Raw genomic sequence first — 27808 nt, 5'->3', positions numbered from 1 at the left:
CAGGGCATAGCAACTTGAAAAAATCATCTCAAGTAGGAATAAAGTGCACACAGTACAGCAGACAAAAAGTCATACATCCTCTGCTCCAAATAAAAAAAATTATATAAGTTCCCTGATGCCCACCATGAGCAACACCACGTCAAGTTATATTGCAAAAATTAAATGTCAGCTATCCTTGGCAGTCTTAATGTATAACGGAAGGACGAGATTACACACTCACGAGGCTAAACTGCGACACAAGTGAGCACAACAAAAAGTGTACCTTGTGCTTTGATTTTATTGCACTTTAAATATTGATTTCCTCTGTCATTTTGAAAATAATTCCAATAATTTTAATAGCTATCTTTCAAGTTATCTTTTGTCACATACAAAAATTAAAATAAACATGCACTCATCTTTACAAGTCAAGCATTCAAAAAAAAATTAGCAAATGCCAAAAGCAACGCTCCATTCAGAGTTCACCCCCCTTGCACGCACACAGTCTGAGAGAGCAGAACTTACTGCTACTGCAACCCAGCCTCACGCCCTAAATTTTAAGAAAAGAATGTTATATTTCCTTCATGTCACCTTCTCTTTGCAACATGAGACATCTATCCTTAGCACCGAATGAAGCGGGTTTCCTGCAGAATGAATGGTGTATGATGATGTAGTTTGAGGCTTTTCAATATGCAGATGCAACAAGTGCTGAACTACAGCTACGTGAGCAACCTTCATATAGTCACTGCCTAATTTTCAGGTCCTGAATTTGCATGTATTATGTTATTTTTAAATAATTTTCAGTATGCACCAAGAGCTACTTGAGGGAAAACTAAGCAGGTCTGAACCTCTCAATAGGTCTTGACACAGAAAAGCTATAAAACAGTATTCAGCAGAAGTTAAAACCTCCTACTTTATTATTCAACTGCCTTGCCACTGTCTTGAAAGCAGCAAGAAATTGCATTCCTAAATACATATCACTTTGCTATGTTCTAAAAACCTAGTATTGACTCTTTGACAGAAAAAAAAAAAAAGATGTTTGTAAAATACAAAATAGGGTACTTGCTTTACACTTTCATTATTATAACCTGTAGTGCCACCACGAGATACGAGACTCTATAAATATCCGTATCATGCATACATTATTCAGAATGTCCTTAATGTGCTAGAATATTGTTTAACACTGAGCATATGTGCCCCTACCTGAAAAAAACATTAGTTGCTGGAAAAAAAAGGAAGGTTATGTTTTTCAAAACAGTCACCAAAATACCTCTTCTGAGGTAGCCCAATCTTAAAATGAAATACGTGAGTAGCTTCTTGGTTACCGGAAAAGGAAGTATAACTTTTCCGTATTATCCTACCGAAAAAAGATCAATTGCTGAAGTCCACAACAATGATGCAAGAGAATACATACATTACGTGTAAACATATAACTTACTCCTTCATTAGGAAATGGCTGGCAATAAATCCCTTCAAATCACTTTATCGAAAGGACTGAATCCAACTCTTCTGGTTAGTTTTTCCTGATTTACCACTGTAGCTGTTCATATTAAGAGCACTATAAAGATGTCCTACATTATTAAACACTGTGCAAAAACGGAACCAAGCTGCCCTCCAGATTTCACAGGAGAAGACAAGGGGTTGGGGAAAAAACAGACTGTATCAACACAGTCACACTGGCTCTTCAGCTCCTACTTAAAAAAAAAAAAAAAAAAAGAGGGGTGCTGATTTGGGTGTCAAGACAAGTAGACAAAGTAATCTTGATTCTCATCTGGGGGAATACCAGATAAGACAGATTCCTCACAAACGCCTATAGATAAAGAAAAGAAAATACTTCTAACTCTCATCCTCAAAAGAGTTCAGTCAGCAAGATCCCTATTTTTCCCAAAATACTGAAAAGATTAGAGGCTGAAAGACAGAAATAGCACAATAAACATTACCAGTCGCTGAACTCTCCAGCCCAACCGAGCTGAATCTTTCACAGCAACTGCATGTGACAAACCCCTTTGGGCTCGTGTCTCCCTTTGCTGGTATGGAGGTCGTTTAAAATTCAATCTGTGCTAATCCAAACAACGTGACAAAGTTAGAAAGGAAAGCAGGAAAGGATTTCAAGAAAGAAAGTGAAACTAGAGAAGACTTTGGGCAAGCTCCCATTTTTCCTGTCAAAGAATTAGAATGGAATAGCAAGATAGGAAGTATTTCAGTATTGCACTGAGCTCATCGTAAGTAATCTGAATTGTGGAAACATCAGGAATGATGCATGGCTGCCACTGAAAACCATCAGCTATTTTAGCCTTCACATCATATAGCCTTAAGAGTATGCTCTTTTGTTTTCATTTTGCAATGAATCCCCCACATATTCAATTTTAAGAAGTCTCCCAACTACTTAATGTATTGTTTTTACCATTTCCTCTTAGTGGAAGATTAAAAAAAAAAAAATGTTGGGATCGTTTGTTTGTTTTTAAAGAAAGATGTAGATTGGAGTGTGTGAAAGGAGATGTAATGCTTGTTCATATGGAGGAGTTCTGAGAACAGAAATAGGTTGACAGCTTCCTTGCTAATCTTCATGTTATGAACACCCTCATCCTGATGAATTTCCGCTCCCCTGTTTCCCTTTCCTTCTAACTTTACTTTTTACCTGAATTGCTCTGAAACTTGCTATGGCAAGCGTAAAAAAAAAAGAAGAAGAAAGAAAGAAAAAAAAAAATCCTTCTTATTCACCAGAGAACACATGAGCAGCAGATGTATGTTGGTAAAACTTCATTAGTTTAATTGTATTTGTACAGTTTTGCTAATAAAGCTGAAACTCTTTCTACATAGTTCATCATATATTCCATTCCAAAGCACAGCTGCAGGTTTTGTTTCTTTTTTTTAAAGCAGGCTAAAAATCCTTTACAGTATCAAACCTTCCAACAACCATTTGCTGCAAGAGGAAAACACAAGAGCATGGGTCATCAATTGTTAAATTAGTACAGGAGCTGACAAACCTGCCCTTAATTAAAGGAGCTCTGCACTGGAAATCCTCACTTTGAATCCGCAAGGATAATGAGGCTTTCAGGTCAAAAGCAAACGGCACTGTGAAAACAAACATTCAAGTTTGTTTGAAAACAGAATTAGATTTTCAATACTTAAAGGAAGCCCAGTAATTTCTTAAGGTATTAACGATACAGGTCTCAGCAAGTAAGAAGCTGTATTTTGTTCTTCCACGATTTGCACCATTTGTTTATTTTTGAAGTTTGCAGAGTATTGTTCTCTGATTACAAAAAGAAAGGTATTCCCACCCACCTCCCCATTCGCAAAAAAAATGTTTGCTCCCTTTAAACTTGAGAAAAAAAGTTTTGCAAATACTTTTAAAACTAAATTTCAGAATGGATGAACTCAGGGCAGGGGGAGAAAATTTGCAAAACAGAAATGCCCAATTAATTTGATAAAACAAGGTCTGTTTTGTTTTGGTTTTTTTTTTTAATCCACGCACAGCATTTATAAGTACTGACACACAGAAAGAACACCTATACTTCCCTCCCAAGTAAATTAGTAAGTTAAATATTTCACAGTTTACCTCACGAAAAGGCCGGGTGTGGGATAAGGCCGGCGCAGGCCGGCGGTTCCGAGGAGGCTGCGGGCGTGCGAGGCCGGGCGAGGCCGGCAGATGGTGGTGCGGGAACATGGCTGCTCTCCGCCACCCACCCCGGGCAGCTGCAGGCTCTGACTTCAATGCATGCTCTTTCCAGTGGTTACGCCTCTGTATTTACTTCGGGAAGCTTGAAAAAATATGAACTATCCAAATGTACACATATATTTTGCATGTATACCACTCAGAGCAGGGTTTCTGTGTACTGTCTGTCACATTGACTGTATTAACAGGCCGTAAAACCCAGCAAAGAACTGAATCTCCCATCAGAACTAATCCTATAACGTCTATTTACTGCCCGTAGCATTCAGGCAGACCCAAGGATAAAACAGCGCTCCAGGGAGATGGAACAATCTTTTTTCCTCAATACTTACAAAGAAGAAAAACATGTACCTTTGAGGACATGTTAATTGCAGAATATTGAAACAAAATCCACGAACATCAGTTACAGAAATTACACTTAAACTGTATTTAGAGAAAGCAAATAATTCTTTGCAAAACTGTCTGGAATGCTTAGTTCCAAAGAGTGACTGTAATGTGGCAAGAGGGCTTGTTCCTCATACTGATCTACAGCATGAGAACTCCCCTCGGTATCTCAGCCTGTCAAAAGAAACTGAAAAAAAAAATAAAGTCTGTTGCAAAAAAAATCCCCACGCAGACCACCTATGCTACATGGCTGTACTACAGGTTCTACTGTTGCACTTACTCGCACTGCTAATAAATTCTAAATAATTAAACTCATGTTCTCAGCAGTTTCGATTTGTGTTTCTGTGCATGGCAGCTGCCAGGCCCTCTGGGACCGGTCGCATCTCCCCGCAGCAGTGACCTTCAGCTGATACCAGCCCGCAGCCCAGAGAAGAACGCTGTAAAACTCCCCGCGTACTTCCTGCTAGACCTCAATGCTGAAGATTTGTTAGTGTTGGCAACCGACGGAGCGCTGCTCTTGTGCAACACTTTATTGTGTTTGTCTCCCATTTTTCCACCAGCCTTGCTAAAATAATCCCTTCTCTAACTTCGTTACATACGCTTCGAGATTCTTACCAATTTTCTCTTGGACACACGGCTGTGTCCTGTCCTCCTTTACAGTCACATCTACAGACAGGACAATTCCAGGAGGAAAAATTCCCGTCTTCCTTCCCCCCTCTGGAAAGCATCTAGGAAGCTCGCAGCACTTCCCTGGCAGGAGGGGGGGAAGGGTTGCGTGCCGCCGCGCCACGGCTTTGGCCCATCGTGCCTCATCCATCGCTTCCTAGAAGTACAACGCTATTAAAACAATAGCGGGGAATCCGTCCAACTCCAGCCGCTCCTGGGAAGGATCACATATAGAGCCAGCATAGCCATGCAACTTAGCGTTTTCCACAGCGGCCTCCCTCTCTCCTTCGATACCTCCAGGCCTACCACTTCCCCAAGGCCTCTCTCTGATCTTAAGAGGGCACGTGACAAGGTCCGAAATCTGTCAAGATCCTCCTCTGCGTGGCAAGCAAGAAAGGGACATTCAGAATATCACTCCACTTACAGACCTGGGGTGAAAGGAAAGCGTTGGGAGGAGCGGATCAACAAAAGAACAGCATGCAATTTGACAGTTTCCCTTCTAGTGTCCATTTTGCAGCCCCACAGACACATTAACGAGCTCTTTCAAGAACAAGGCAGTTCCCATGGAACTAATCACTAGTTATCTAGATTAAAGGGCTGTTGGGTTGGGCCAAAATACTGACAAATAGAACAATACAAAAAATGAGTAGCTCTGGCCATCCCATTCAACCTTTTGGTTTCACTTTATTAACAAATACCTACATTGCAAGAACAAGTACATACTGATAGAAGGAAAGCTAGGCAAGTAATTCTCAAAGTTTGATCACTCTAAGCTAAGATTTTGTATGTGTTCTATAAAGTATTTAAATCACAGTATTTTTTAAAATTACCTTAATTTACATTTGGTATTGCAAAGTTAACACATTATCCTGATGCATCCTCAGTTAACTCTTGGTATTTAAATGGATTTTGGTATTTGTGTTACTTGAATTAACATAACAAAAAGTGTTCCAAGAGTTGATTAAAAATCTAAAATCTGAAGGAAAGTTGATCATGTTAAGAGAGATACGTTAAAATTCTAAGCAATTTACTCAACATCATTTTTTTAAGCCTCTTCCACAAAGAATAGAGGTGCTTTAAGATTTATTCCAAATTTGACAAACTAGTGCTTTCCTGTAACCGTACAAATTTTTTTTTTTTTCCCCCCCTTTGGGTATCCTGCTAGTAAAAAAATCAACTCCCCTATCTCCACAAATCTGTAAGTGTATGCAATTAGGATGTCAAATTCAAATTTGCATTTTAAGCTTTCTTTTTACAAAGGGGCTGATGACAAACTGGAAAGCATAACAAAATTAAAGTGATTACTAAAAAGCTCTCTCCACCACAAATGAACGTAAAACACTTCTGCACTTAAATTATTTTTAGAATTGATCAGACCAAACTTTAAAAAAAGGCCTGGCTAGATGCTGATAGTGACAATAACCCTAGTAAAGTTGCTTATTTTAATCACAGACCATCACTCGTTATCTTGTGCTCTCCAATCCCTTTTGAAATAGGATACCGTATGATGTAATGCACCCAGGCCTGATGATGGAGGAGGTAACAGAAAAGAATTTTATTTTCAGCCTTCCTCTGAAATTAAAGATGTTGACAGAGTCTGGATGTCTACCCCACAGGCACGGTGCTGCTGGTTCCTTCAAACAGACAGAAAAACAAAGAGAGGGAAACAGCTACCACAGTGCACTCAGGGGAAAGGGTAAGTTCTACACTTAATTCCAGCACAGCTCCCATTCAGGACAAACTACACTACACAGTTCCACCACTCCCATTTAAGATCTGTAGATGGACCAGAAAGGCAAGAAAATCTCCTTTCTTTCTACGCATTTCTTCAAGAGTTAAGGCTCAGTGAGAAGTTAAGAGAACGCTTCGTCCCTCCTCTTTTTTTTTTTTAATTATTTTCTTTTTAGGAGCCTGTTAGCCGGCAGTGTAGCCAACTTCAAAGACGATTCCTGACACAGTGCTGCTCTGCTGACTTGGACTGCAGCGTCACAGGACTCTGCCAAAGGCAGTTGTTAAGGAGAGAAATAACGCAGCTGGGAGTTCTGTTCCCAAACAGAAATGTAAATACTAAACAGAAGCTGTGATAGCTCCTTGCAGTGACAGTTCAATACATCTTCTGTATGGAGAAGGTGCCAAGGAGGCCCAACTTGCAACCCATGTTTCCACAGATCAGCCTTCCTTCACAGAGTGGAGCATGTTTAGGCACTACTAACACACACGAACTGATTCAGAGAAAGAAAGTCAGCTTTCTCCTTTCAGTGCATTTGAAACCAGATGATCTTTGCAAGCGAACGGACCAGATGCACGAACCATCTCAATGAATGATACTGCCCTTGAAATCAGAAGAACTAAACCAGAGTTTAGAAAGCTTCCGTCAAAATGAGGTCACTAAAAACATCTGAAAGAAGAGTTTCAACTTGCAAAAACCTACTTTTTAACTAGTTAAATGGATAACCACTGTTAGCAAACCAGACCCAACTTGTTGGCAGAGAAGGCCACTGCAGAAGACAGAATGAGTACTTTGGTAATATCCAGCATGCACTAGTTTGGGGCTCTAGAGTTACTGAGCTGAATTTTATTAAAAATGACAAAGAGAAGGTTATGAACTGCTATGAGGAAGAAATGAGAATCATATTTCCTTTAACCACAGAGTCTTGTATGCAATCCCAGAGTCTCCAGAACCTGTGCTGTGTATCCTTCCTTCTCCAGCACTGTTTATTTAGAGGTCCACTCAAATGGGAAAGGAAATTAAAAAATTTGTTCATTGCTACAGAACATCCTCTAAAACCTGTATGAATAAATAATCCTTAATCTTGGAATTAATATGTTCACTCCTGCCTGAAATTAATCTTTGGGGGTTTATAGCCACGTCAATTAGGCTGTTTTTATTACTGGAGCTTTTAGTATAAGAAAAGATTCCAATTTCATCATAAAAACAGTTACTTGGTTTAGTTCTACGTCTCTATATAGTGACAAAAGCCAGCAATCACTGAATTATCTGGACTCAACAGGTAACCCTAAAGGGAATAAGAACAGCCCTGGAAATGCTGTTTCCTCCTGTCAATGTATGGGAATATGTGTATCTTCTTGGGAGTAGGGGAGAGAGAGGAGGGAGCTTTCACATAATGTCATCATCTAAAAGAAAATATCCAAAACATTTATGGCCAGAAAAATTTAAAATTTGTCAGTTAAACACTGTCTACTTTTGGACAATTGATTTCTAAGGGCACTACTACTTAGTATCTGCCAAGTATGTTAACATATCTGAGGAAGAGTATAAATATTCAGGTAATATTTTTTTTTAATCCAAAGACAGCTAGTGTTATTTTATTAGGTCATGCACCAAGGAAGACAAAATAAGAATAATGACAGTCCATCATATGACAACAGAGATTATCAGCCCACATGATAAAAGGCAGCAAACTAAACAACTCCCACAAAAAAATAAGGTATTGAACTAACAAAAAAAAACCCCTACCATTAATAAAGAACATATGAACCTTCATGGCTAAGTAAATATTCAGTTGTTACACAGATCACAAAGATGCATAAGCAAGTTCCAACAGCAAAACCCAAAACACGCTACATGGTAAAGTGGAGCTACCAGATACAAATGAACAGAACAGTGGAGAGGAGATTGCTGCCTCAGACCCTTCCAGTTAGCAAGGCCACCTTTAATGGATGTGCTCCACACCCTGTGACGCAGTACTGGGCATAGAATCCTACCCCAGCAAGTCCCCCCATCTACCCTGCGACTACAGCAATTCTGCTTAGCGTGACCACATAAGCCTTTTCTTTAAGTTTTTTGTCCCTTTCATCAGTCTCTTAAGAACACTTTCATTTAATCGTTGCCTTTGGTGTCTGAGGAGCTTTGTAGGCGGTAGAGTTTATACTCGACTCAGTTAATATTGAGCATTTGAAGTTTCTTACCTCCAATATTCTGGATAATTATTGTAGTTGCAACAAGCACCTATAAAAAAAATTGATTTCTTTAGAAAGGGTAAGGATAACTAAAATCGTATGTCTACAGAGGTCATAAAACACATATGTATTATCTTAAACAGACCAGATGTAGAGGCGATAACTAGGACTGAAAGGAAGGGCATCTTCTCTTTGCTGAAGAGTTTAACACATGGAAACCAACACAATCTAAAATGAATATAAAAGCCAAAAAATCTCCAAGAAGATACTGCATTTTCATTCTGAGATGTCAAAACGATAGAAGTTATAGAGTGAAGCCTGTTCTGCAGAAGATGAGGGGTTTAAATCACTGAAAACATGTAAGTTCATTCTAGTTGACATCGGATGAGTACAAATGAAAACGATCATTCCCCTCTGAAAAGACAATCAGACAACAGAGATTTGTACAAGCTATCTCCTCACTCCAGAAATCAGAATATTTAACTGTTGTGAATGTCCTTATTCTTTTAAACTTGTAAACTACATAGACTTTTCTATAGCCTCTGTGATTATTCATACTGGAATGGTATGGGAGTAGAAATGTTCACAGGCTATTAAAATCTTTGTCTAACTCCAAAGAATTAACTTCAAACTGAAAAAAAAAAAACCTCTACAAATGTCTACACTTTCCCCAGCATTTTCTTTTCAGTTCAGTTCTAAAACAGCACTATCATCTAGTATAGTTTTTCTTTTTACCCACTGCTCGTCTTGATGTAGCTGGACCTTCCCACGCGAGTACTACCATTAAGTCAACTTGGAAAAAATTAAGCCAGTTATGAGAAGAAAAATAAATTAGTACTTTTGAATAAAACTTGAAAGTGGAGTTGCCATTTTTTCAACTGATCCGCTAGAAAATCATACCAGATTTTAAACGAATTCAAAGTCAGTTCAAAAGTCACCAGGGGAAGGGAAGGGGGAAAAAAGAAAAAAATAGATATCGTGGAATTTGCCTTAGATGGAAACAAATACTTCGTGCCTTTGGAAAGGAAGAATCAGCAGTCTTCCAACAGCAGAAAATCTCCATTCTCACAAAGCTCACAAAAATATGTTTGACAGGAAATCAGCATAAGGTTGAAGAACTGCTCTACTCCAGGAGCAGTTAACCAGTAGTTGAGTGTCAACCCAAGATGCCAGGTCAAGCAAGAGCCTCCAGTGATCGGTCTGTATCATTAGCGAATGACTTCAGAGAGGGAAGAGTAACAACTATGTTAAAGAAAAAAAAAAGCTACCTGTGCCTGACTGAAGTGAGGAGCATTCAGGGACAGGATTAGAATTCAGAACCATTGTGGTAAACAAGAAAAGTCTAAAGAGCAATGCATTCAGGAAGTAGATCTCAAATATATGACTCAAGAGTTATTCGACTGCAAATACAGAAAACAGTCTGAGATGACACGATCAGTAGCACGAAGCACACACAGAAAGAGCGAATCTTGGTTGGGGCTGTAGTACTGGCCATGTTCTATGTAACACAGAGGTTAAAATTACATTTCTTGTCACTGTTAAGTTCTCAGCCAGCATACTGTGTTACATTTTGCAGGCATGTTTTAAGAAAGGTGTATAAATATCAAAGATTCTTCAAGAGATAAAAATAAGTGTTCCAGAAAAACATCAGGAAAGCTTGATGAACTTTGGTTAACTATTTTATCAAAACAGCAGCTTCCCAACCTAGAAATATTCCAGTGCTCTCCACGCACACTGAAAATAAAAGACCAGATGATTTTTAGCACAAATTATTTAAATTGAAAATTATGAAAAAGTGTATTAGGGAGAATAAAAAATTAGTGATGTTGACTACGTAGTGAAGCTATGAAGTTTTCTTCATTTAAGGTTTTAAATCAGACAAATATCTGCCAAAACCGGTTTATGTCTATTTAGCCCTGCTTCAGAGCAAAGGCAGACTGAGTGACATTTTAGTATCTCCGTAAGCTCTACATTTCTATGACTTCTGTATCTAATGGCTTGTGGTAAAAGTGTACAGAACAGCTCCTGTACAAAATAATTTTCATACCTTGCTAATATCAAGGTTTATTATCTCTTGAGGTTGATCACGTCTTAACTTTGATCAATAAATATTGATCCTCACCAAGTACACTCGTATCTGCTTATTAATGCTAATGGCAGTCTTACAAACACCTAATAGCTCAGATTTAATTCTCAGTTACATTAAAATAGAAGAAATTAAGACTCTAGTCTGTTAAGCAGAACTCATTTTTTAAAAAATTACATTGCTTCAGTGATCTACTAAAATCGCACTTCTCTGTGGTAAAATCTGCTTTTAGTATCCTGTAACTGAAACACGGAGCACAGAAGTCGTAATATTAAAATGTGCAGTATTCACAAGTAGCATTTTCCTGTGCATCCAGTATTACTGGACAACCTTGTCTACCAGGAAAAACAAATTCAGTACACACTGCTAAAAAGGCATGGCTTACATGTTGATTACTCTTATACCAGAAATGGTTAGTTTGCTGGTGGTTTTTTGTTTGGGTTTTTTTTTTTTTTTTAATCATGATATAAAACAAAAAGTAAGAAATTGAAGAGTTTACTACACAAAAGAAAAAAAATAACACGTATTAAATGTACTCTTATTTGTTCCTATTGTGGAAACTACATGAAAGGCAAACACTTATCTTGGATCTCTATTCAAGGCTGGAACACCACCAGTAAATCACTTACCTGTCTGTCTCTGAGAGCTTACAGCAGAGGTAGGACGGGACGGTAACAAACCTGAAACGCACCGCTGAGCCAACCTGGCAACAATGCCAGTGAGCATGTATTTGTACATGCAGCTAAAAAATGAACACGCTAACAGGAGGTAGTGCAAAAACTTGCATTTAAGGAATGTCTGTTTTATAGTTAACTAAAGTTTGGGCTTCCACAGACCAGACAGACTAACTGAAACACAGCAAAAAGCTTCAGGACTTCATGGATTTTTCAGTATACTAGGACATCAGTGGTTATACTCTTGTTTCATTTGTACCTCTTCACTATGCAAAGAATAACTGTATAGCAGAAGCATGAGACCAAGAAAAAAAAAATACACAGGTAAAAATAAAAACTGACCTTTCCAGTTGATCCAAATGCAAACAGGCCAAGGTCTTCGTAAGAGGTGACAGCTGTTAGTAAGGAAGAAAAAGCTACAGTATTTCCAACTTCAAAAATCACTTGAAAGCCGTAGCTTTGCCTTCTTTTCCCTTTTTAAATGAACATAATTCAGGACAGAATGAAAAGAATATTTTACAGTATTTTTATTTACAGAATAGCTTTTATATACACCTGTACTCCTGCTACAAAATACAGCTATATGCTCAACCACTCTCAGGCTCTCAGAAACTCAATTTAATATTGAAAATACTAGTATTTAAAAAATAATAATACATTAACCTTCTCCTGAAGATTTTTACAAGTGATACCATCGCTGAAGAAGTCCGAAACTAGCCTCAACAATTAGATATAAGATATCCCCACATTTTATTTGTCAAAAGGGTACACATTTTTTTTTCAATGAAGACAACAACAGAGGATCCATTTTCATCTTTCTACAAATATAAACATCAATCACCATCTTGCCAGCTTTTAAAAACTCGGCACTATTTATTTTCGAGAGAGCTGAGGATAAACACCTTCCTTGGTTGAAATCTATTATTAACAAAACAAAACACACCAAAGTAAAACCAAAAACAAACCAAAAATCCTGCCCTTACCTGTACCTGACTTACATAGTCACACTAAAAGATCCTGTGGTTTCCTCTACGCTTTTGTTGAGTTTTAGCTGAAGCTCACTTCTAATATCCTGGTAACTCAAACCAATCCCTCCTCAGAAAGTAGGAGGACATATTAAAGTCTTTCATTGTTGCTCTGTATTTTGTTATTAGAAACTCGAGCTATATCAAAAAGATGAAAGTTTTCTGAGAAATACCACTCACTTTCTCAGTATATAATAAAACAGCCCGCAGTTGTAAATGCCTCAAAGGGTAGAATTAATCTCAAAACCACCTAATTTTATTGTCATAACATTTGCTTTCCCTTCCTCGGGTCTATGTGGTACACCACCGCTTCTGCTCCCGTCACTTCTTAGCGTAGGGCCCAGCCCTGCCATTCGAGCTGCCGAGGCAGACGCTCACACCTGAGCGAGGGCCCACCGAAGTAAACGGAACAAGACGCGGGCGGTTCACGGGGATCAGATGACGGGACTGGAGCCTCAGACCACCAACTGTCCAAGCTCGGGCGTTTCTGTTTCAGTGAAGTGCTGCACACAATCAGATCAATGTGCCAGAGAGTGGGGAAAAAAAACCCCACACCACCAAAAAAAAACCCAACAAAAATACCACACACAAAACTTCATTAATTTTCTCCTATGATTTTCTCTTTTACATTCTCCTCTACTACTAACACCAATATGCTATGACAAAATTAAATGAGCCAGAGTCAGCTCTCAGCATAAACCTGGACTAATCTCTTACATCTGCTGTTACACTGACACAAGTTACATACAGATTTAATTAAACAAGAAGTAGGTCTAACTAGATTTTACCTTGTATTTTCTTCATAAAGTTGTTGATCACAAGCAAAAAAAAAAAAAAATAGCATTTCAGAAGGCCATCTCCAATGGCATTAAAAAAAAAAAAAAAAATCAGTAAAACCTTAAACATATTTCAGAGACAGTTGTTTTTACCACATGGGACAAACATGCATGAGGAGTAACCAACAAAAAGAGAACAAAATTTTCCACAGGATTACAAAACAGCAATATGAAACCTCTGAATATTTTCTATAGTAACTCTCTTTCTATAATCAGTTTGGTCCTACAAACACCACGAAGCCCTAATACTTAATGATATTACTTCTGTAATTTCAAGAATATATGGAACAAAATATTAAGCAGAATTGATACAGAGTTCTGCGTGATTGATTTCTGTTATGTTATTAACGCTAAATGGAAGTTATCCATTTAAATGCAAAGTAAAATTGGCAAGTACAGTATGACAAATACTCATGACTAACTCATAAAATGAAAAGAGAAAAAGCCACAAAACTTCAAAGTACATCCCACTTGAATTCCCAGTTCCTCTGCTTTACAGAGTAAGCTTAGCCTGCGTCAGCCCAAACCCCAAAACAACGTAGGCCGGACTGAATTAACACCGGCAGAAAACATTGACTAAACTAATCCAAATCTAACACTTGACACTTAGCAATATTTTTTTGCTAAGCCTTTCCATCTACATAAATCATTTGATTTTGTCAAAGTGTAGACCAGCGTAATTGAAAAATCAAAGTCCTTTCTTTATTTTTAAGCTACAACTAAAAAGCCCGTGCTTAATAAATCCTGGTCTCTGTTTAAATTGGAATTAATATTAGAGCCTCCTTTTCAGAAAGTATGTCATAGGTCAGCTCTTTCCTAGGATTACTTTTATGATTTGAATATCTGAGTGAATAGTTCAAAAACACTTTCAAAGGTTTTTCTTTTCCATCCTTTAAATTTTTCTAGCTCATTTTTTAATACAAAACTACTAACATTTCTTTCCAGTTCCTTGCCACGGATTAAGCTTAATGCATTGTTCACAAAGGCATGTAGGTTTTATAAAGAAAAATGTCCAGTTATCTACTTTGGAAGGAAACATGTACACAGATTTTGCTTTGTCAAGGCACAACAGGTCATATTTCTCATTTTTTAAAGATAACATTCCAAGGGAAAAAAAATCAGAATGCTACCTAACATTTAATTACTTCAATAGTTTACAGGAATTTTAGTAAATATAATCTGAGGGAAATCTTATTTTCAAAAAATAAACCAGAAAAAAAACAAATTGAAACACTGCAGGCTGTAAATCCAGCAAACTTATCTAGACACAGTTCTGGTGCTAGTATTACCTGTCAGCGTCCTATGATGAGTAATTATTAACTGTAAAGTGCTGGTTTCAGACAAGAGAAATACTTCATCCTGTCATTTCAGTGGTATTCCTTGCTTTCAGTTGCACGTATTTAAAAAGTGCTTTCCTGAGGTGCAACGTTGCCTTTGGACAATAACGGAGGAGTTAAATCACTTTTGTATATTAGGTGTCCAAGTTTATAACATGGAAACTTTTCTTACTTCAAAAAGCTGAAAGTTTTCCCCTCTCATCAGTAGTTATTTTGTGAGGATCTCTTTAGTTATTATTTTACTGGACAACAACATAATACCGCTTAGTGCCTATATAAAACAGAACTTTACAGCCTCAAATAGGAGGTAAAGAAAGATCATTAAAAAAAAAAATATCTCAAGTGCCCCCTTTTTTTTTTGCTTATGTATCTTTCTAGCCACTTATTTCAGGTTCTGATTCTTTTCTGATAAGCAGAGCTCCAAGAGGAGAAAAAAATTACCGAAAACTTAGTCCCAAATCATCAAGCAGCTAACAATATCAATCATAAAAGTAACCCTACCTCTGAAGAGTATATTTTAAGAATGTATGAAGATCACTCAACAGGTGAAGACAGCAGCAGCAGATCTAAGAAGCACCAGGAAGCAATCATCTCAGAGACCAAAGCTAGCTACAGAAAATAAAGCCAGTAAGGAAAGAAGCGGAAGCTTTCTCCCACCACCTTTGAAGAGAGAGGAGAACAAATTAGAGGGAAACAACAATCAGGTGACTGAAAGAGATGGAGACTTCCTGCTATAACATGATCTTTGTGTACAAGAACTCAAGGAACTCATCACTTGTTTCAGTAACAACTTAAAAAAGCAAGAATTAAACCACTGGCAGAGGAGATTGCAGATACCAGAATCTACTGTTTGAACGTTCTCAAAGCAGTGTAATTTCTAAGGACTGCAATGTGACTTCTCATACATTATCAAAAATACTGTAAAAGGCTATATTTATAAAGTGCCATGAGAATTATGATAATCCAATGATTGCAAAACCTGAAAGGTATCCATTTCAAACCATAAACAAAACATATACTACAAGTAGCGGAATCAAAGTCTGCTATTTTATTGCTCTTAAGATTTCGCTGAAAGCAACAGTACACGCTCAAGTAGCGTGGTCCAGCCAGCACCAAAACAATTTTGCTACACAAAACAGAGGATCTATCTTTTGGGAAAGATGAGAGAGGCATTTTGAAAAAATTCAAACTAGAAACCAGTCAGTTCAGCATTGACTTTTTGTAAGCTGAAAAATCGTATTTTTAAATGGCAAATAACAGTCGTTAAACATGTTAAATATTTCAACATCACTGAATCAGACATGACTATGTGTTAACATGCTGTTAATTATAATAATTGTACTGGGTCACGACTTTGTGATAAGGCTGAGAAAGTATTGTGGAGATCACTGTTAGACAAGTCCTTTTCACTTACCAGTCTGGGTGCACATACTGAGCAGCAGAAACACAGAGTAAGAAGCAAGGCTGGCAACAATCAGCAGCAAGATACTAAAAAACACAAAACAGTCACCATTAATGCACTTTGACAGCACAGTGCACTTTCTAACTTTAAAAAAATGCCACTTTGGCAAGAAGTGAGCTACCACAAGGCAGGATTTCCTCATTTTATGGCTTCTGTCTGCTGACTATGGTTCACATGGTCTCTGACCTTCCCAACACTTGCTAAGTTCCGCTGCTTCTTGTATTGTTCACCAAAGCACATCACGTGCTGTGCAGGGTAAAGGCACGACGTACAAATTATGAAGAGGACATAAACATAGGAGCTTGTGTGTATACACACACACAGACAAATATTTATCTTCTAAGGAAGTGAATGTAATGCTTAGAAAACGGTAAAAGTGACAATTTTGGCACCTTTGGCCCCATTATCCATAGGTCAGTACCTACACCAAGCAGAAGCGTAAACAAAAGCACAAGCTGATTCCCATTTTTCAGCCATCCTACCTCAGGATCTCAATGAGATAGCAGCTTTAAGATATAAATATCAATCTATCAGAAGTAATGGCCAAGAAATTGCCACCATGTGGCAATTTAATGCTATGTCTGGGCAGTACTTACGCTAGGCCAGATTTGGACGGCTAAACCAAAGAGAAAATTTTATTCAACAATGCTGAAAAGCACAAGCTATTTATTTCTCCCTCAGTTTTTGCACAGGAGTCTTAGTAAGTTTTGTTCCATTCAAAAATCTGCAAGCTGAGTTTAAAAATAAGCGTACGTAAAAACCGAGAACTTACCTAAACCCCAAGATCCCTGTGTTGGCCATAGCATAGGATAAGCCAAGTATCCCACTTCCCATGATTGCATTCATTAAATTAAATACTGAGAAACCGAAGGAAGAGCCAGGATTTGCAGGATTCTGCAAAAAGGGTAAAACAAAGTAGAATGAGCGTGAGACGTGGTTTTGGTCTTTTGTAGGAGGAAAATTAAGGGGTAGGGAGAGCCAGTCAACTTCTCCTTCCCTCATCTAAATCAGAAAAATCGCTTTTTTCTCAGGCTAAGCCCACGCAAACCCTCGTGCGTGACAGGATGCTGTCCCAGAAGGGTTTCGGGATGACCACAGCCCCCGCGCACGCTGACAGCGGCGCGCAAAAGGAGCGCAGCGAGGTGCGGGCTCCGCAGCGGGGGATCCCTGCGGCTCCCAGAGCGGCGGAGCCACCGCACCACGCGGGTCAGAAGCGCCAGCACCCCGCGTTCAGCTTCACAGCCCGGCCAGGTGTCACCACCCCCCGTCCCTCCCGCACGGCCCCGCACCCCCGCCACCGAGCTCCGCCGAGCCGCCCAACCTTTGATCCCGGCGCCCCCCTGCCTCCCTCCCCCCCCGGCTCCGCCAGCTTTTTCCTCAGAACGCAGCACGGCCGGGGGCAGCCCCTCTCCCGGTGACAGACGCACCGCGAGTCACGGAGCGGAGCCCCCGGCCCGCAGCCCCCTCAGGCCGCTCCCCTCCCCACCGCCGAGCCGCCTCCTCACACGCACGGTGCCCGGTGGCGGCGGCAGCAGCGGGGCGGACTCCCCGTCCTCCTCCTCCTCCGGTTGCTCGCGGGCGGACAGGTACCAACCCCGCTCGGCCAGCAGCCGCCGGGCTCCCCGGGGTGCCGGCGCCATGGCAGCCCCGCACCCGCCCCGCCGCTTCGCCTCTGCGGGGACCGCCGCCAAACGGGGGCCCGGGGGGAGGCGGGGCTTCGGCGGAAAGGGGCGGGGCCTCCCCTCCAGCCCCGCCCTCCCCCGCGGCGCGGCCACACGGGAGCGGCGCGGCGGTGACGTGTCAGGGCGCCGGCGCGCGCGGCGGGGCTCGGCATGAGGTGAGGGCGGGAGAGGGGCCGGGGGGCTGGGAGAGCGGTAACCATGGCGACGGCGCGGCCTGGGCTGCGGCCTTGCGGGTCCCCGGCGGCGGCCCCGGCCCCCTAGGCCCCGGCCGGGCCCGCTCACCTCCGGCCGGCAGCCTAGGCCGCGGTGGGCCTGAGGCGGCGGCTGCCAGCGGGTCTCCCTCCCTGAGGCCCCCGCCATGGCGAGGGTCCCTTCCCCGGGTGAGGCCTGGCCGGAGCCTCTCCCGCCTGCCCCGGGGGTCTCTGTGCCCGATGTTGCTCGTGGAGCTGAGGCCGGGGCGCAGCGGCCTCCGCCCCCGATTCCCCTCCGATTGCTCCGAGGGAAGAACGGGGCAGACGGGGGTGTTGACAGGATCGTGGTTACGGGGGAAAAGGCAAGTCTTTCGGGAGGCAATTTGGGAAAATGTTGGTCCTCTTGCGACGGGGTGGCTGCAGGGACCTCCAACCAGAGCCAGCACGGAGGCTTTGTATGTTACGGGCTTGTCTAGCGCCGGTTTCCAGCTAGGGAGAAGGGGAATGCCTGAGAAAAACACTGGGATGCTCAGGCCTCTGGATGAAGTCTTTCTCCTCTGTAGCAGGCGTGAAGAATGTAATGTTTATTTTTGAGTCAACTGGGAAAGGAGGTGTGCTTTGCCAAAAACTTGGCGTGGGGAAATGAGCTGGCTGGGAGATGTAGGGAGTCCCAGCGAGGAGCTGGGGTTTTGGGGGGGAGGGAGGATGGGAGCAGGGCCAGCTTTGCTGTGGCTTGAGCACAGCTCCTTTTTGAAGAAGGGGGCGTATGGCTTGTTACCCTGAAGGAGGGCAGCAGCCCTGTACATGGTGGTGTAGGTACCTGAGGCAGGCAAGAGAACTGGTTTCCTTTCAGAGCTAGTTTCTCTCCTATCACCCCCCCGCATCTTAAAACAAACTTCTCCAGAAGTCAGGAGAAATGTCAGCCTCACACACTACCTACATCATCGGTTCCTAGGAGCAGCCGATGCAGAGTCGGAGAAGTCGGGCCCCTTTGGATTGTCTCTGGTGGAGGAAACCATTTGGAGAAGTGTAAAGCCACTTTTCAAGTCCCCACCCTATGAATGAACTGTGGAGTGGGGTTCAGTCGCTTGAACAGACATTACTAATGCTTCCCTGCGCCTTTAGGGGAATTCTGCCTTTAATTCATGGTCTTTCTGGCATGCAGCTCCTGGAGCAAAGGCACTACGGAGTGTGTAACCCCTTACCACTGGGGTACAGGAGGCAGAAATCGCTGAAGAGTGATTATGACCACTGTTGTTAATACCTGTTTTCTAGCAACTGCTGCTTGGTAATTGGTTTTATCAGACAGAAGGGATCCAACAGTAGGATCAAGGCAGTAGACATTTTTCCATTTGGCTTACTGGGATTAATATCACATTTATTAGAACAAAGAGGGGTCATTGTGTTTTGACGGGGGGATTATCTCACTGCTTAAAGTTAGTTAATGTTTAAATCTAAAAATACATTTGCAAAAGGACAGAAATTTGTAGTATATCATTCATAATAAAGAGCTTTACTGAACTATTGTGGATTGTTTGGTAGAGACGGAAAATCCAGTTTAAGAGAACAGCAAATCCATGTGATTTGCAGCCTTTTTAATGGAATGATTACATAATGTCTATAAAATGAATAATTTCTCTTCTAGGACTTTATGGACATTGGGATATTCTGCCAGACTACTGAAAACTAATCATTTTAGGACAGCTGCATCAAATACATCATTTCCACCAGCTTGGATGCTATTGGCGCCATATTCTGGCAGAATACCTGGGCTCTTTGCAGTAGTTAAAAAAAATAGGTTTTTTACAATGCCTGAAACTGTAGAAGACAAAGCTGATCTAGAACTGTATTCGCCGCACCCAGAAGTGCGTGGGATGACGCTACTCGACAGAGAAGCTTTTAAAAAGACAGTCGTTGTTCCAGTTCTTAAAGTCAAGAAAGAAATTGTAAATATTTTGCTAAAGTCCCTAAAACATACGGTACTACAGCGTCCCGGTCTAAAGCGAGTGGTTGAGGATCCAGAAGATGAGGACAATAGACTTGTTATTTTGGATCCTCATAAAGTACCAAAGTTCTCATTGGGAGACAGGGAGCAAGAGGTACTGAAACAGCTTAACGTTTGTCCTGAGGTGGCCAAGTATAACTTGGAGCTGACTTACGAGCATTTCAAGTCAGAGGAGATCCTGCGATCGGTCCTTCCTGAAGGTCAAGACGTCACCTCTGGATTTAGCCGTGTTGGTCACATAGCTCATTTGAATCTTCGAGATCATCAGCTACCGTACAGACATTTGATTGGTAGGTAAAACAGCTCTTCTCCAAAGAAGTAATTTGTATGTTTTGTGTATTGTTAAGAAGATATTTTAGCAATTGTTCTACTGATAAATTGTTACTTGTACAAAGAAAACTTTGGAGCGCTTTTCATGGCTTTATATTTTGACTGCAAGTAGCCTGGTGCCGACACCGTGCACGGAAGGCACGGTTCTCCCCTCTCACAGTAGCGGTGCTCTCCCTTCACCGAGCACTGGGGCAGGGTGAAGTGCGCGCCTTAGAAAGATGTCACATCTGCAAGCCTGAATCGTTAGAGGAAGGTTGTTCTCATACATGCTGGCTTTTGTTAATTTAACTGTGAACAGCAGTGCTTGTATCTCTGGCAGAACATTAAGAAGTTGTAGTCTCTTAACTGGGTGTCTTTTGTTGTCTCTTTCAGGCCAGGTTATCATTGACAAGAATCCGGGCGTCACCTGTGTGGTGAATAAAACCAGTGTTATTGACAGCACCTACAGAAACTTTCAAATGGAAGTGCTCGCTGGAGAGAGCAACCTGGTAACCAAGGTACAGGGCTTTTTTTCCCGTTATTTTGAATTTGCTGTGTTAAAACCCAAAGGTGTGACGAAGGGATGCTATTAAGAGCACTCCTGTGCAGAGTGCCCTTTCCTGACGCTTCCAGAGTGCCCTTTCCTGAGTGTAAGAGTTGGCAGTTACTTTTACGTTCGTTTGTCCTGATCTGCCAAGAGCAATCTCGCAGCCACAGGCATCGCGAGGAGAAGTGTTCTTTCACGTTCACAGGCTAGATTTTAATGATATGTAAAAGCAGCTGAAGTAAAGGTTTCTTACAGAGACAGTAATTACAAACTTGCAGCGAGGGGTGTTTCTCACTCTAAAGCCAAAGCATTCAGTGGATTTGATCTAAGAAACTGTTGTTTCTTATTTTCACCAAGCCTTGTGTGGTGGCTGGTACAGAACGTAAGACTGTGCTTTGAAATCTCACTGGCTTTGCAACTTAGGCAAGATTTTGCTTATGCCTTTTTCCTTTTCTGTCAGCAGCAAGACAAACCTCCTCTCTCCTCTGTTTTCCCATTTTTCAGGTGCAAAGCACCATATAATTGCCAAGTGTTCTTCATGTAGGGTTTCTGGTCTTTAGCTGGAAACTTGGCCGCTGGTTTGACCAAAAAATATTTTTCCTAACCGTTAGCAGTTTTATACTTTCAGAAGATAAAACATTAGATTACCAAATAAAAAAGTTGAATAGCGTGGTAGAACATCCTGTACGTGCACAGAGAAGGCATTTGAATCGTCAGGGCAGAAGCCATAACCACATATTACGCAGATGGCATGCGCTCATTAAGCATATGTCTAGCACACCGCTGAGCCGCGCACCGAGGAGCGCAGATGCACGTTGGTACGTTTCTTGCTGGCAAAGCAAATGGCGCAGCGATTTGGATCTGAAGTTATCTTAATTCACACAATTCCAGTGTGGCGGGGCAAAGTGAGTATCATCTTGCATCCCACTCTCATCTGAATAAAACGTGTTTCTTTTCAGGTCTGTTCTTGAGATAGTGGTCATCCCAAAGTTTGGGTTTGGACCAGTTTCCAGACTCTGTCACCTTGAGAAATAAAATACAGTATTTCTTCAGACTGCAGAACTGGCTCCCAGTGGCTTTGCCTTTGGCTGACTGCTGCCATTCTTGTGCTGTGTCATTCTCAGACACTTATTTACTATGTGGACTCCATGAAGGAAGGCTTGAGGCATCTTCCCAAGGTCTGCTTTCAATAAAGGAGTTGTCAGCCAGCCACAAAGCTCTTGAAAAGCCTCAGATTTTTTTTTTTTTTTTTTAATGGTTGAGTTGCTGCTTTATTTCTACCTGGTGATTGAAACACGCGTAAGCCAGCCATCTGGATTGACAGCTGGAACATTCCTCGTAGCTGTTTCTGATGCCTAGATCTGTTTATACAAGATTCATGTGTACTACTAATGGGACAAATGTCAATGTACGTATTACCTTTTGATGAAGCACCTTGGGTTTTAGCTGTCCTAATTACTGATAATGCTTAAACATGCCTGGAATTTGAACACAGAGGCTTAACCAAATGTTCTGGACTTTCAGGTCAAAGAAAACAATATTGCCTATGAACTGGACTTTTCTAAAGTCTACTGGAACCCACGTCTTTCCACAGAACATGGCCGTATCATCGAGCTTTTAAAGCCTGGTGATGTCCTTTTCGATGTCTTTGCTGGGATTGGACCTTTTGCTATTCCAGCAGCAAAGAAAAAGTGCCACGTATTTGCAAATGATCTCAATCCTGAGTCCTACAACTGGCTTCTGCACAACTGCAAGCTAAACAAAGTCACGAACAAAATAAAAGCGTTCAATATGGATGGCAGGGACTTCCTCCTGGGGCCAGTAAGAGAAGAACTAAGTAAAAAGCTTCCACTTCTGAAAGAAGAGCAGGAGAACTCTTTTCATATAGTCATGAATTTGCCAGCTTTGGCTATTGAATTTCTAGATGTTTTCAGGCATCTCTTAGCCGGGGAGCCGTGCAGCGCTGCTGCCCTTCCCACGGTGCACTGCTATGGTTTCTCCAAACATGACGACCCAGCCAAAGATATTCAAGAACGAGCTGAAGCTTCGCTGGGAACCTCCTTAGCTGGACGCTGTTCTATTTACCTGGTCAGAAATGTTGCACCGAACAAGGAGATGCTGTGCATCAGTTTCCAGGTTCCAGCGGACGTGCTGTACAAGAGGCCCTGCCCTGACGAAGGTAAGGCCTAACAAGCCTCCTAGGTGGCACTTGGATTTCAGGCTGCACCTTTCCCTGTCTCTGGCTGGACACAGCCTTGTGACAGCCGTGCTGTGCTCCGGTGCGAGCGCGGAGGTAGCCGGCAGGACTGAGCGCCTGCACGTGTGCAGCAGCTGCAGGCCTTCACGCGCTCTTGGTAGCAGCGGTCCGCTCCTCTGATCCCAGCATGAGCCTCCACTGAAAAACAATGGTGGACTGGATAGGATCACCCCACAGGCCATAAACCAGACCTTGTGCCTCAGATTGCGTCCCGGGGGAGGGTGGGGTATCTAACGCCAGCACACGTTTCTATTAGCTGAATACTGGAGAACGGGAGCTTCGTTTTCACCCAGGGTAGAGTGGTGTAGTTCCAAGTGACTGGTCCCAGTTCTGACCTCGCTTGTGCTTGCACAGACTCAGATTAGGTCTGGAGTCACTGCATCAGCAGAATCTGCTTCTGTGCAGTTTAGCTGAGCAATAGATATGCTTAGAGATATTGAATGTTGATTTTTATTTTTTTTTCAATAACTGGTCATATGTTTCTTGAAGTACTTGAAACTCATTGGTTTCGGTGATCTTGAGCTTTGCAGTACATGACAAGGGTGAAGAGAGGGGAGGCTTTCAGTCTGCGCTTACATGAACTGGAGGAAAGGAGGTTTGGATCAAGCTTTAACGCCATTAAACTTATTTTTACGCTGTTGTTGGGTAGCACTGGGATGTAGGTCACTGTGTAGCTCAGTACAGGTTTTTGGAAGTCCTTTTTGGCATTTAGTAACGAGCCCCTATTATTGCTGTAACAGTTTTCATTCGTGACTGTTCATCCTGATTTTAACTCTCATCTCTTCCTGTTAAATCCCTCACTTTTTCTAACCTTCTTTTCCAGCAAAGCCGTCCTCTAAACGTCTGTGTACCAGCAAAGATTTTTCTGAAGAAAAGTTACCGAGCTGAAGAGTAGAATTACGGTAACTACCTTAGGAGTCAGTGTAAGGAATACTTGGGTTACCTCTGGTTTATTTGAAGGGTACGTGTGTTATCCATCTCAGGTGCTGGGATGTGTAATGCATGTTGCACCTTTCCTTTGTGAGCCTTCCTTCCCGCATTTACCTTTTTTTTTTTAAATTGTGGAATCAATAAGCAGATTGAAATTGTTGTTACTACAAAAAAAAAAAAAACACTTTGCTATTTTGTAATAAATGTGTTCTGGTACTTTTCTGCTTTCTCCTGTTTCATGCCCTGTGATAACTCAGTGACACAGACTGGGACAGTTTTCTGCTGTGTCATTTTGATAACGTGCGGTTTGTGATGAAAACAGATGTTTATATTCTGTCAGGTCTAGCGAGATGACTTGTATAACCCTGGCATCGGATTCTCTTTGGCAAGTGGTTCTGGTGTTTAAGAATAGTGGATTACTGCTAGCAGATGTACAAACAACTCTTGCATAAGCAAGATAACCTTTCAAAAACTTAACCCAAGGTACAAAAAGGCCCAGTAGCCATATCCATGTATACTTGTTCCCAGGCTTTTGGAGTAATAAATGCTTTTTAACACTGAGCTTTAGTGAGGGATTAGTTGACTGCTAATGTAGCGTTTGGCCAGCACTGACGCGGCAGACTCCAATGCCGTTTGCACAGCTGGAGATTAGGTACACGCTTGTGTTGCAGTGCTAGACTCAAAACCAGTACCTGGCTGAACAGTCCTCGTGACTTGAAACCGCGTCCTGTGGCTTTTGCGCCTCTGCCAACCCTCCCCGCCTCACCGACTGCTCCTCTGCCGTAGCCCCTGGGTGATCTCTCTGAGCGGCTGCTCGTATTCTGCAGGGATTCGAAAAGCCTCTGCCTTTGATTTCCTTTTCTTACCCATCCAAACTATTGTTGGGCAACGTCAACCACAAACAGTTTACTTGGAGAGAGAACTCCGATCGCCCTCTGTGTCAGATATTTTCCTTCAGTCCCAGCTCACGCCTAGCAACTCCGTTACCAGCTGTCCGTTGCCCTCCCTGGCTCTGCTGCTGTGGGGCCTGTACCCTGATGTCTCCGTTCTCCCCCAACAATCCCTAAGGCCCGAGGATTTGTTTTGCCTGGTGGCACCACATTAGAGCCCTTCCCTTGCCTACGCAGCCAGTGCTTCTGAGCAAACCTTCACAGCTTGGTTGCTGCTGGATTGCATTTATCAAAACAGGGGAAAAAAGCATCATGAGTCACTCGTGCCATCTTGAACGCTGCTGTACAGATTACTACCCTGGCCTGCTGCTGCAGCCTGGCCATTCCTCCACTGTCCTTAAACATGGAATCGCGACAGCTTTAACCTGTTTGTCCTTGCTGTCGATGACCGGCACGTCGTAGCCTCTCCCTACCAGTCACCACTCCTCTAAGAGCAGGTGCTGGACCCTTGCCTCTCTGCTGTCTGCTACGTTTTCTAACACCACTGCGCGCTTTCCTACCGCTGCCCCGTGGGTTTCCCATAAACATCTGAAAGCTGCTCCTGTTCTTCAGAGCCCTCCACAAACACTGCCGGAGCGATAAGGCCCTCGGCCGTTCCGGAATGATGCAGTCACCCTATCATCTACGCTGACGCGGCTGGCTGTACCACCACGCACTGTGTGTGTTGCCTCACTGTCCGAATTTAGGGCTTCTTGGCACTGCTGCACTCACAGAAACCTGGCTTTGCTCACCGGTTTTGTGTTAAGCAAGTCAACTCATAACTCCGATTTTCGGCATGTGACTAAAACTATCCCAGGGCAGGGAAGGATTTTAGATCTTAGAAGTTTTGTTCACTTAAGGATTAAACACCACTGCTATTTTAGCAGCACAGCTTCAGTTTAGATGCAAGTCAATGGATTTTGCATAGCTTTACTCCTCACCAGGGGTTTTTCTGTATTTTTGTGCAGCTACCACTTTTGTCTCTGACACTTCCACATGAAATAGCAGTCGGTAGCCCATGTACGTGCAAGTTGCGGGAGTATTTAAATGATACATCAGTATGCATATGCAGTTCTGCATTCGTTAGGGCAATGGCCTGAGGCTTTACAAACAGAATATAAAGCCAGTCATCAGTGAGGTCTAGGTGAGCCTGGACCAGTACAGACTCCCCCTGGTTGCTGCCACTGCCTCCCAGGGTCCCAAGCTGAATCCCAGAAATTGCCCCTGTCTTACTTGTCCCGGGAAGAGGAGACAGGCCATCAGGCGCCTGCGACAGAGGGAATGAACTCCACAGGTTCTGGCTGCCAGGAAAACAAGCAGCTAGGTCCAGCACCGGTAGCAGCCATCCACCACGAGTGAGGGAATGCAGAAATAAAGGGCGTGTCAGCTTCCAGGCCTTACAGCTTACCTCTCGGAGGAAGGAAAGCGGCACTCATCTTGGGGCTGGACCGCAACACACGTGCAAGCGTACGAGTGCCAGTGCTCTCTCACGTGAGCTGCACGGCTGAGTCCTACACCCAGCCACGGGCTCGGTCCGAGGTCAGGCCTCCTGCCCCTGGCGGGGAGCAGTACTCCGCAGACTACGGCCTTGTCCACACCTCTGCCTCGTGTCAGCAACTATTTTGGGCACAAACAACAGGTTTTCAAAGAACCCCCCCCCTCCTTAATAAATGAAGCACCAAGTCTGGAATAGAGCTTATTCTTCTCTTTATTACAACATAGAAAAAATAAGTTCATTTAGCCCACTCCTCAGAGCGGTTTTCAACAACTGTTAACGACGACCCACAAAACGCGGTCCCAGCTTTACTCTAGAGGCGCGCGCTGTCCTGAGAGGTTTCCAGCCTCCCGCAGTTTATACACACTCATGGCAGAGACCAGTCTGGCCACAGGAAGCCCGTCCCTGCTGCAATGAGTCCCTGCTGCACTACAAGGAGAGGGGAAGGAATAAGTAAAAGCAGTAGATCAAGTGGCAAGGGTTGTCCCAAAAGCCAGACAAAGGGATGTTCCTGCCAAAAGAAGCTCCTGAACACATGACAAAAAAGTTGGAAACAGAGCTAAACAGGAAAAAAAACAAAACCAATTTTGACGACTTTAATCATCTAGCCTTCTACCAAGGCTTCTAGAAGAAGCCAGCTGAAAGACTTTCAGCTAAAAATTTGTTTTCCAGACAAAGGTAAGAACCAAGTGACACCAGGAAGGATCCTGCATAAGAGTTGTGTCAGCATAGTTCCAGGGTTTCTCATCTCATCCAGCCGGCAGGAGGAGAAACCCACTTGTCTGAACGGGGGAAACTAGTTTTATGGGAAGAAAATGTAGGCTTGAATATTGACACTAAATGTTATAATCAAAATGGCATTTAAATGCTCGTGCAAATAAAACCCTGCAATAAGAGTAAAACCACAAACTTTAATAAAAAAGTCTGGCTTTATTTAAAAAAAAATTTACAAGTGTATTTCTTTAAACCTCAAACATACACAGCTGAGTTATTCACATCTTCCATTAGATGTGGCTTATTGCTTCAGCCTCCCTCAGCAAAGTGCCACATGACTAACGAGCTTCCCCCTCCACAAAAATGTATCTACCGTTTTACAAAGCTCTCGTGCAGACTTTTTTTTTTCCCCTCCTTTAACACTTAAACACAGCTGGTTTTACACAGAGAAGTGATTGCAGCTTCGCTGTTGTGCAGATGGCAGCAATTTTACCCAACCTTTGCTGGCTTGATGTGCTGCTCGCCCTGTTCGGTGTCCCTTGATCACAGGCTGATGCGCGCTGGCTAACTGGGGTGCCAGAAAAGACCACTGAAAGCATCCTGTAAGGCTCGGTGACAAGCGAGAGAAGAAGCGTAGCCCCCAGCAAGATCCTGCGGAGAGGCAGCTCGTACGTGGTTGAGATACCTGAAACAAAGAGAAGCATTATTT

At 42.5% G+C, this 27808-nt stretch overlaps 3 protein-coding genes across 5 annotated transcripts in view; 1 reads left to right on the top strand and 2 right to left on the bottom strand.

Annotated features, from left to right (window-relative positions):
* SLC38A6 (solute carrier family 38 member 6) overlaps positions 1–17705 on the bottom strand; it is a 40841-nt gene extending 23136 nt beyond the window's left edge. For both annotated transcript variants that reach the window (XM_086748713.1, XM_086748714.1), the window contains exons 1-5: positions 17552–17705; positions 16813–16934; positions 15993–16066; positions 11723–11775; positions 8630–8669 (exon numbers count right to left, since the gene is read on the bottom strand). In XM_086748713.1, the coding sequence (XP_086604839.1) occupies positions 8630–8669; positions 11723–11775; positions 15993–16066; positions 16813–16934; positions 17552–17680 (418 nt within the window). In that variant the 5' untranslated portion in view covers positions 17681–17705. The remainder of the gene's footprint in view (positions 1–8629; positions 8670–11722; positions 11776–15992; positions 16067–16812; positions 16935–17551) is intronic.
* A 101-nt stretch (positions 17706–17806) lies between these two features.
* TRMT5 (tRNA methyltransferase 5) lies at positions 17807–26442 on the top strand. Of its 2 annotated transcripts, XM_086748896.1 has the most exons (6): positions 17807–17877; positions 19559–20208; positions 20621–20745; positions 22299–22953; positions 23855–23933; positions 25859–26442. In XM_086748896.1, exons 1-5 carry the CDS (start codon positions 17873–17875, stop codon positions 23917–23919), a joined length of 1500 nt encoding a protein of 499 aa, XP_086605022.1. In that variant the 5' UTR covers positions 17807–17872; the 3' UTR covers positions 23920–23933; positions 25859–26442. The 2 variants fall into 2 exon arrangements, with proteins under 2 accessions (XP_086605022.1, XP_086605020.1); XM_086748894.1 differs by lacking the exon at positions 25859–26442 and having other exon boundaries at positions 23855–24522.
* Positions 26443–26580: 138 nt separating this feature from the next.
* The window catches only part of MNAT1 (MNAT1 component of CDK activating kinase), a 124490-nt gene continuing 123262 nt past the window's right edge, over positions 26581–27808 (bottom strand). The window contains exon 8 of the mRNA XM_086748897.1: positions 26581–27784. Within this exon, the coding sequence (XP_086605023.1) occupies positions 27664–27784 (121 nt within the window). The 3' untranslated portion in view covers positions 26581–27663. The remainder of the gene's footprint in view (positions 27785–27808) is intronic.

Source organism: Chlamydotis macqueenii, chromosome 5 (assembly GCF_036417535.1).
Source record: "Chlamydotis macqueenii isolate bChlMac1 chromosome 5, bChlMac1.mat, whole genome shotgun sequence".
Taxonomy (NCBI): Eukaryota; Metazoa; Chordata; class Aves; order Otidiformes; family Otididae; genus Chlamydotis; species Chlamydotis macqueenii.
This window is presented reverse-complemented; position numbering and strand designations above follow the sequence as displayed.

Excerpts from the sequence above, each read along its gene's own strand:
- TRMT5 (XM_086748896.1), top strand. Across the intron at positions 20,746-22,298 it reads AGAGCAACCTGGTAACCAAG|GTCAAAGAAAACAATATTGC; the intron begins GTACAGGGCTTT and ends CTGGACTTTCAG. Across the intron at positions 22,954-23,854 it reads GAGGCCCTGCCCTGACGAAG|CAAAGCCGTCCTCTAAACGT; the intron begins GTAAGGCCTAAC and ends CTTCTTTTCCAG.